Source organism: Ascidiella aspersa, chromosome 2 (genome assembly GCF_963924565.1).
Source record: "Ascidiella aspersa chromosome 2, kaAscAspe10.2, whole genome shotgun sequence".
Taxonomy (NCBI): Eukaryota; Metazoa; Chordata; class Ascidiacea; order Phlebobranchia; family Ascidiidae; genus Ascidiella; species Ascidiella aspersa.
Window position 1 is genome coordinate 3,792,566 of NC_139448.1, and position 10,150 is coordinate 3,802,715.

Below are 10,150 nucleotides of genomic sequence, written 5' to 3' on the forward strand. Positions count from 1 at the left end.
TTTCATATGTCCTCTTTTCCAGAGAAAAATAAATGGTCGTCTGGGGAGAGAAAAATATGTTTGCATTCTGGGTAGTCTTTCTGATATTTTTACCAGAATTATATTTTTATGTGAGGCTCCGGTGATACATAATTGAAAAGTAAACCATTTGCACTACATTTTGTATTATTTTCGGACAATTTTTTGTCTTTTGGGGTCATAAACAACATTGTAGACCTAATTAAGTAACATAAGTTTTGTTAGAATTCAAAAGTGTTCACAGGTTTAAGTTGAAAAACATTAAACCCTAAACGTTTCTAGGTAATTACTTGAAACATAAACAATTAAACATAAAAGAATTTACAAAAAAGGATAACATTTTTAGAATGAATAGAAATATTCAAAAGTCTATAATAACTTAAAAATAATGATTTGACTAATGTTGTCTATCTATATAGCGAAATACATCACAAAGGATTGTACAAGTATTTAACAAAGAAGGCTGTGTATGTGGCGATACCGCATGCCTCAGGTGCAAAATTACAGATTAAAAACTTTCTATTCATGTTTTTTTAATTGCAATAATAAAACGCCGACATGTTGTAATGGTTTCAGTTAAACGGTTTTAAAATTGCTTCTAAATGCACATTAGCGACAAAGTTGCCAACGACGTTTATTTAGGTTAAAAGTCAACTAACTGTACGCGAGCTTAGTATAGTTGGACATATGAGTATTGATTAAAAGCTTTCACAGCGCACTTATGACCAACAGGCCTACATTTTTGTTAACTAAATATACCGAAGTCAACAAGTATATATCCAATTTTGTTTTGTACCCCCGCTTAATCCCCCACCCCCCTTTACTCAGGGGTGAAAATTAACCCAGATTAACCAGCGATCTATGTCCTGGGTATTCAATAAAATATGGTTTTAGGCTTAAACGTTTAGGCCTCCCTAGAAAATAAACCAGTAATGCGCTTTGCTGCAAAAAAGCAACAAAAATTTAAGAAAATATAATTTCTTTTAGGCATAGATCTATTGAAACCGCAACTAAATTATCACGCTTAAATTGTTGGCGCCGCCATTTTTACGCTGGGTAAATTTGTTTATAGACGCATTTAATTTATTAAAATTTATAGCGAGCTTATAAAATTTTGTTTAGGTGGCAATTTAAAAAAACTTGGCTTCTTCTGGCACCTGACTAACATTTACGTAATTAAGTATCAATAACCGTATTTGAAAATCATGGGAAATAGCTGGAACTGAAAAGAATTAGGCCGACGGGGCGGATCTAGTTTGCTGACCCCTCGTTTTAAGGAGTATGGTTAAATCAGATTATACTCTGTTATCTTCTCTTGTAAAGTCCGGTAACGACCGTTCATAGAACACCACAGTTTAAAGCTAATGGAACGATTGGTTGGCGGATTAAGTTGAAAAATTCGAGCTGGCTTATATCATTCAGTCGCGCTGTAAGTGAATAACAACAAAACATCAACAACGAAAAGAAAATATTTATCAACCAGACCCCACGCTCCATGGTGCAAAACCCCAAGGGGAGTCCCCTACGCGTAGTAGCTGGGAGATACGAGGAGGTCGGTTAAAGTTGAAAGTTCATCGCTTGTAAACTTCTGCTTGTCCTCGTGCCAGTTATCGTGGTGAGTCCGTTTGAATTCGGACAGGGCGCGCTGGACGGTCCCCTTGACCGGCTGGGGGTCTGCCAGGTGGGACCCCAGGCGCATCAGGACCCCCGGCATCCAATCCGGTACCGTGTAGGGCGAAGAGAGGACGCAGGCGCTCAGGATTAGCACGCCGGCGTGACGCAGCAGGATCTTGCTCTGGAAAAATGAAAGTTGTAATTACACCTAGCGTATTGTTAAGCGCACTCCTCGTGTTACACTTGTTCTTGAGTAGTGCCACTTTTGTTCGAGCGTATGCCTGTGGATATGTTAGACTTCATAACTCTTATCGCTTTGTATTCGCGCTTGAGCTTCTACTGCGTGCGTTTTAATAGCTTACAGCTCCATTTTTACCTGATGAAGCACGGTTGTGCAAAAGCTTGTCGACATTACAATACAATTCGTAGATTCCAGATTTAGAATTACACAATTACGGCTGTCAACAAAGATTGTTACAAGACGAAATTCTGTACCGCCAAAGCAGGGCACAATCAGTGGCACCATTCATGAAAGCCTGGGTCCACTGTTATAAACCATTCTTGAGGGGTCGGACTCGAGTAAGAGTCCAACGTGCGCATGCGCAGTAAACTTCGAAGATGATAAGGCCACAAACTGTTAATTGTAAAAGTGGATTGTCCTTTTTAATCACAAAAATATGAAAAATATAGCCTGTAGAGTCGGAGCCTGACTCAGGACTGGACAGAAGAGGCAAACTTAGCCGAGGTTTCACTCGTCTTTAATTTATCTGCCACAGTCGGACTCGGGTCATTTTCACCATTTCCACAGCCCTGGTACAAACACAAACAACCTAGTTCGCTTTGCCGTCTCCACTCACCTGCAACTTTTCGCTTGCGGCTTGCGAAGTGGCGGCCGACCGCTCGCTCTTCTTCAACTTGGTTTTGCACAAATCGAAAGCTGACGTCATCAGTTCCACGTCACAGGGGATTACCCGGCACTGGATAAGGCCACTGAGTGTGACGCTTGCCATGTGCGACACCTCGAGCTGTTTGTCCTTGAGGAGGGGCAGGATAACCTTGTGGAGAAGCGTGTGTCGGCAAGCGTCGCTCCGTAGAACAGAGAAGAGATTGGAGTAAACGAAGACCTGGAATAGGGATGACGATAATGATAACGCACACAGAAAGCTTTCAATGTTTTTTTTAATAATGCTAAATAATTACACTTAAACTTTCGCTTAATCAATTAAATATCCTTGCGTTTTGATATTTTTCCTTTATTTTTAGGCTACAGCACCATGAAAAATCAAAAATGCAAATTTTGCAAAATTTACTCAGTTATCATCTCTTTAATAGATGAAGACCTTACACATAGTATTTTACTTGTGTTAAACAACTGGTGATAATACTTAATCTGGCAGCTTGTATACATTAAGTGGTTGTATGAGCAAGGATTTAGATGTCACAACAACCTATTGTGCCATTTATTTTTCTTGTTTTCAAACTTATTCGTCCGTTATTATCTTTACGAAACAAAAGCTCTGAAATGTGGCCTTTGAAAAGCGGAACAAAAGTATAAATGAGCCTGTTTTTGCTAAATACAAACATCACTATGTAATAACCAGGCTTGGAACTTTAAATGTCTAAAATATTTAATTTTAGAAAACAGGTTAATCTTACACATTTTGTAAGTATCTCCAACACTAAATCACCAACAAAAATGGTAAACAAAAATCCTTCCAATATCACGTATCAATCATTCCTAACCTGGATGTAGGGGAGAACGGAGTACCGAGCATGCCATGAGGAAGAAGTTGAAATGCTTTCCACCTCCGCCACCAGCTCCATGATGTCAGCATCCGGAACAAGACACTGAGCGAGGCAGGAGAGACAGAGGCGCGTATCCTTGTGCAGTTCTTCGTCAACCGCTTGTACCGCTTGCTTCTCCGTGGCCGGGTACATCTTGCAGATGACCGGGAGTAGACGGAGCAAGGAGGCACGGAAGGGCTGGAGCATGCTCCGCTGAGCACTCACCAACCACTTGAGGGTGCTCTTGAACGAGCGGATTGCTGCACTTCGCTCAGAGTCCATGTCCACCGTCATTGTCATGGAATCGTCGACCGGTTCTCTGAACGGATAAATTAATTTTATCATATTTACAAGGAGTTGTGGATGTTTATTGTTCGGTACCAGACAGAAGTTGTGTGCAACATTACATTTGTTCTTCTTTTTAATGTTTTTTGTTATAAATAACAACTTTTTTTATTAGAATATGGATGTGATGATTTTGTTGAATTTGTACTCTTTCATCACCATCATAAAATTACTTCACATAACTGTTTTTAACACTTTGTGGAGAGGTTAGTAAAGTTATTCTGTTAACCACAGACGCTTACATTTTGTAATATATAATGTAACAAAATGGCTGCTGAAAACATAATTTTTTATCTAGGTGATTAAAGAGTTTAAATGTCTTTCAACTTTTTCAAGTTATGGGAAAGAATTGACTAACTGTCAGAATTTACATGGAAATCAATCATACAAATCAACAGAAGTATTGCATTAAGATATTTTACTGTATTGGGGTATTGAGCACCTCAAGATTCTACTAGATGTGCTCTAAGTGCCCCAAACTTTTTGTCTATGGCCTTGCATAATCTTAAAATTACCATCTAATCATTATAACAATTGGTATAAACTGTAGTTTTGACTGTTTAAATTTAACTAAATTAGAAAAGTGTTTTAAGTTAAAGTGTGATATATTCTATCACATAAAGGTTGAAAATCTTACCTGACATCGTCGCTCTTTTCAGCCACAAGCGATCGTAGAAAGTTCCTGGGAAGAAGGGTCTCGATATCGGAGAGGTTGCTAGGGATCGGCGATCCTGGAGGGAGCATCTTCTTTAAACCGATCTGAATCTGTTCCAACATCTCCGGGGAGATTGATCCGGCGGCCAGCGGAGGAGTTAGACTTGTTAGATCCTGGGTGAAATCCGTCGCAGGGGTTACATCGCCGTCGTCGCAGGATCCTGGTGATCCGGAAGAAGAGCTGCTAAGTGGAGGAGTGTCTTCCGACATCAGGCTCTCAAATTGCGGTAAAAGTCTCTCGATAATTCGGTCGACTTGTGGAGTTCGGAAGAGGCTTTGAGTTTTCACAAGGCTGATGTCGTAGAGAAAGACGCTGGCTAGCAAACTCCCGACACGGTTACGCAGACTCTTGTACGGATGACTCATTAACGGCTCGGCCTGGTCAAGGATGCGCTGAAGGAGCTGTGGGGTCCTCCACTCCTGCTGGTGGATCCCGCCTTGGAGGACGTAGAGTTTGCTCGAGTGAATCAAGGAACTTGCACTCGGCCTTTCCGGCTCTTCAACCAGGAACTTTAAGACCCAGTGGATCCGTCTCGGGTCCCTGTTTTGGACGATGTGGCCGAACGCTTGGTCCCAGTCCTTCATAGTTTCTGCGCTTATGTTGGCCACGGCTGTCCGTAGCACTGGAATTACCCATTCCCACATGCTCTGGACTTTGTCGAAAGTCCAGTGCTTCGATCCCATCACCATTCCCGTCACGATCTCGGCAGCGCAGCGCTGGTGCGTTTCTTGCTTCTCCTCCACCAACCTCTGAATGTGGCCCTTGAACAACGGCACAAAAGTATCGCCAAAGTTACGGAAGAGTCCGCGGAACAAGTCCATTCTCTTGGTGTCGAACTTGTCCTTGCCTTTCACGTTTTCCACACATAAGAAAGTGAGGAACTTCTCAACAAATGCAGCGTCAGAGAAAAGGTCGTAAACAATCTGCTCATGTTCGCTGAGTTCATCCCGAGAGCGATCCAGTTTTGGCTGTTTTTCAAAACTTTCGTATGTTTTAAGCATCTTGGGCCAGCAGTAGTACCCCCAGTGTGTCTTATCCACAAAGACTGTGTTGTTGTACTTTTCCCGGGTGTCCGGCAAGTTGTTCTCGTCAAACTGATGCCACTTGTTATCCAAACGATCTCCGGGAATTATGTTTTCTTGGTCCGGAGAAACACCAGTAATTTCATGCAAAGTCTTCATTGCAAAGACGTGGTTACGCTTCTGCTTTTTCATAAGCGAGGCTACGCAGCCTATCGCAAGCCTCCGAACAGACAGAGTATCGTCGATAAGTAGGGATACAAAAAGTCGTGTGACACGCGCTGGGATTTCAACGTCGTGTCGTAGCATCAAAGATATCATTCCCAGCGCAAGCTGTTTGTTTTTCCAAGTCAGGTCGCCGGTTTCATACAATTCTGTCAATGAATTTACCAGATGGAGATAGCCTTTGTAGTTGTGCTCATTACTTTGCTGCAAATGGTTCAAACCATTTTGATCAGTATCACTATGAGCAGTTATAGCAGGTTGCAATGCAGTTGCAGCACTGACACAATTATCAGTGAATTTAAAGCCAATTCCCACAGTGTTGAAGTTGGTTTGCACTTTGATGGCCAACCTGTCGAATAGTTTGGTGATAGATCGTTTTTCCGAGTGTGGAGCGTTGATCAGAGCCGGCCATACTTCCTTCATTACTTCCCAGTTGTGAAAATAGCCAAGAAATTGTCGTCCTTTTGGCTTGCCTAGCAAAAGATACAGGGCACCTTTGTACTGTTGGTGGTTATTGGATTCCGACTTCTTAATGTTTTTCAGTATCACAGGGAGATAAAGTTTGTAAGCATTGTATGGCATCAAGGTCATTCCATGAAAAAATACGGCCTGGGCACTTCTTCTAACCTTCATATAATGAGAAGTTGACAACCAAATTAGGTCCATCATGATTGCGTGATGCATTGAAGTGTAGTGCCATCTACTGACAGCAAGAACTCGCATTGCATGTTGCAACACAATGCGGTCGATCAAACAGATACGGCTGCGTTGCTTGTTCTTTAGCAAGGGGTTGCTTTTCAAGCTTTTGTACGCTGAGAAGATTTTCCAGTTGTGGTCGAAGATAAGCTTTTGCTGCTCGTGCATCAATGCACATTGACTGTAAATTCTGATGATAGTCGAAACCGATTTTACGTCGTCTTCTCTTGTTGTCATTACGTTACGAAGCGTTTCTCGAATAATTTCAAATACCTGTTTTCTCAATCCAGAGGCATTTTTCTCTTTGATTATGTCATTGTAATATTGAAGGTTTTCCATTACATGAATCGGCCAAGTTTCGTATTGCATCGTAGAATTGCTGGGAATTTCAATGTTGTCACTTTTCTCCATAGGTAGCAGCAGAGAGGCTCCAGAAAGCAGCTCATTGATAACGTGCAAAACTTTAAGCAGGTTTTCTTTGCTTAATTCTTTTTCACCTTTGTTGAAACTCACAAGCGTTTCCAATTCCGGTTGCAAGAAAGTTTCGAGCACCTCAAAACTCGCAACTAACTCTTGCTTCGACGGAACATGCCACTTCATCGACATTTCCCAGGGATTAGTCGTATAGCCCCAGTCGTCTAGCGCGAGGTAAGATGACGGATCTGGCTCCTGACTGTGCGAAACACTTTTTACTTCCTTGTTGTAGTAGTTGCTCCACGACATTATGCAGAACTTCAGCAGCTTGGAGCCTAACGAATAACCCTGGGTGGCGTACATTGAAAGTATCAGCTTTATTACTGGGAAGAGCATATCTTTGTATGTGAGTAAATGCTCCGATCCAGCGTGACAAACCTCGGATAGAATTGTCAAGTCCCATAGCAGTTTGCGGTCAACTTTTTCTTCCGTTACTGCTTCGGGATTCTCCTCAAAGTACCTCGTTATGACATCACAGTAGTGGGGAACAAACATCGCGTAGGACTCTTTTGGATTGGCTTTCGCGCAGGCGACAAACAAATGTGATGCTGCTGCCACGGCAGTATTTCCTTCTAACAAAGAAGTTGTCGCAAAACGGAATATCTTTTCCAGGCATCGCTTGAAGATTGGCAGGGATGACTGTTGCATCATAATAGTCGTGGATGAAGCGAGAAGTTTGTCGGCGATGTTTTCCGACTGCGTGTTCACCTCTTCAGCTTCGAGAACGTGCTCGGCGGTGCGAGACCCGTGTTCTTGATTCAAACTTTCCAGAAACACGAAACACCGGTCGATGAACTGCAAGACAAAATCTTCAAACTGGCTCGTTGCGAAACAAACTTCTCTGTCTTCTTCTGACAAATCCTTGTGGTGTTGTGGTGCATTGCTGCAGTCTACAACAGGAATAAGTGTCATGCAAGTGCTTACAAACTGGAAAGCGTACATAGACTTCGGAAGATCGTTCGCATCAATAGCGGGAAGACACTGGAAGAGCAAGGGGAGAACATGCCTCCGGATCTCGGGGTATCCGTGGAGCGCTGGATGTAAAGAAGAGGACAGAGCGGAGAGGCAGGCGCGGGCTTGGTGGGGCTCTGTTAGTGTCTCCAGTGCGATGTAAGTCTTTTCCAGTAGGGAAGGGATAACTATTTCTGGTTTTAAGTAGGATAATATCTGTAGAATTTGAGATGCTGAAACTGATCCGATTTTGCTGAAAAGGGTTAGAAGTGTGACTGGCTTCAGAATGGTCACAAACTCATGTATTTCTTCGTCTTGGATAAGGTGCGTTTCTGGGATCTTGGGTTCCCAAAAAACTTTCTTATGGCGCTCGCGGTGGAGTCTCTCTGCAAACTTTGTGGCCAGTTGTTGCAAAAAGTTAACGAGATGTGTGACCCATTTTCCATAGTTGGAAGGGTGGAAGTAGGACTCAGTTGCATCAAACAAACATTTCAGTCTATTCAAGACCATTTTTGTAGCAGATCCGCCCATCATTGATACAATCCAAAGAGCACTTGTCTCCATAGGAACTGTTTGAGCAAGAGCAGTTGTGTGTTGAAGCTTTCCGACCGGTAAATTGAACGAGCGAAGTATTCTGGTAAAAAGAATGTCAGCATACGGACCCCAGTCTATTTTGCCGATATTATTGTGAGCCAATCTGGCAAATAAATTGACAAAGTGCTTCTCCCATGATGGTCCATTTCTTACATTTTCCCACAAAGCAAGAAACTCTTTCAACCACAATCTCCAAGAGATGTTTTGTTCTTCCTCTGTAAACACCAAAGTTGGTAGAAACCAGTCTAAATACCTGCATCCCTTTGTCATAACGATGTCATAAGGACATAACAATGGCCTCCATTCATCCAGCATGTCTTGCGTCGATTCTGAGGGAAAAAGCGACCGTACATTTCGAACCAAACTACGTAATTTGCGATCTATATTCTGCGGAATCCATTCCAAACCCATTGGCTCCATTTTTGAAAATGCAAGACGCTCACACAATTTATAAATCGGTTTCCAATCTAGTGTTAGGTCACATCTGCTTAGCAGTTCACGCTTTTTCAATAACTTCACCAAAACGGTAATAAATCTATCTACGAGCACTCCTTCAAGGTCGGGCAAGGTCACCAACTCGTAGTAGAGATTAATAAAAAGTATGTGATCTTGTTTGGAAAACTTGAGTCCATAAAGTCGAATGTATCGTGACAACTGTGACGTCCAATATATAACGGCAGGGCGCATATCACGCATCAGCACAGCTTGCTTCAGGTTTAACTTGATTGTTGTCAGCGCAAGTTGTGATTCATTGTCAATTGTATCGGCATAAGGCAAGTGTTTGTTGTAAAGCACTTCGCTCTGAGGAATAAATCCCAGTCTTTTTATTGCATTGTCTGTGTCAACTTCCATGATTAAAGTTGAACTATTAAGGCTTGTTTCTGAAAAAAAAAAACCCTATGTATTAAATATAGTAATCTGTTTTCCAATGCAGGTCTTGGGTAATTGCTTAAAGAATTGACACACAGTTTTTTTGGATAATATTTACACTTCAATAGTTCATGAAAACTGTTCATTTGTATTTTTAATTTGATTGTTAGTCTTATCGAAGCCATGTTTAATAATTTTATTACCAACTTGGTATTGCTTTGAGATCCAGCAGAAAAAGGTGGAATTTATAAAGAACTTAAAACTGGATAAGATAATATGCGTTTATACAATTTTATCATATAGGTTAGTAATCGATAAAAATTAAGATTTCTCTAATCAAGAAATATTTAATATATTAAGATCCCTAATATACATACTAATGTGTGAGCAGCATTTCTAAATTTACAATTTATAATACTAAATCTGTGCCACTATTAAAAAATTGTGCCAGATAATAGTTTGATAAGAATTTAGAACACAATTAAAACTTGAAAAATACTTTTATTTTAAATATGCTAAAAATGAGCAATAGTGGGCTGATTATAGTAAATTCTAGGTAAGTATACAACTCGAAAATTTTTCTAAAATCAGTCGCCAAATATGTGCAGATATATTATAAACAAACGTTAAAATATTAAAAAGTAGGGTGCTGGTCTACAATCCTACCACAACTCACATTATTTGGGTTAGGGTGGGTCAAGTATTATTATTAAATAATGAATATAATAATACTTGACCAACCCACACCCACACGCTAACTTGCACCCTAACCCAAATATTGTGCATTGATTTAATAATTGTGGTAGGATTCTAGACCAGCGCCAAAAGTAGTTCTTCAAAAACA

At 41.0% G+C, this 10,150-nt stretch overlaps 1 protein-coding gene across 1 annotated transcript; it reads right to left on the reverse strand.

The window, feature by feature from the left end:
• Nucleotides 1-228: 228 nt before the first annotated feature.
• Nucleotides 229-9,288, reverse strand: LOC146163181 (proteasome activator complex subunit 4-like). The gene is made up of 4 exons (XM_083381215.1): nucleotides 4,400-9,288; nucleotides 3,376-3,736; nucleotides 2,508-2,756; nucleotides 229-1,807 (listed from the first exon to the last, which is right to left on the reverse strand). Exons 1-4 carry the CDS (start codon nucleotides 9,286-9,288, stop codon nucleotides 1,541-1,543), a joined length of 5,766 nt encoding a protein of 1,921 aa, XP_083237341.1. The 3' UTR covers nucleotides 229-1,540.
• Nucleotides 9,289-10,150: the final 862 nt, after the last annotated feature.

What these genes read in the sequence shown, in the direction of transcription:
- LOC146163181 (XM_083381215.1), bottom strand. Translation starts at nt 9,288, where the DNA reads ATGGAAGTTGACACAGACAATGCAATAAAAAGACTGGGATTTATTCCT. An exon ending in GAAAAGAGCGACGATGTCAG is followed by an intron (nt 3,737 to 4,399) that starts GTAAGATTTTCA and finishes TTATCCGTTCAG; the next exon opens with AGAACCGGTCGACGATTCCA. An exon ending in CGGCCGCCACTTCGCAAGCC is followed by an intron (nt 1,808 to 2,507) that starts GCAAGCGAAAAG and finishes TTCCAGAGCAAG; the next exon opens with ATCCTGCTGCGTCACGCCGG.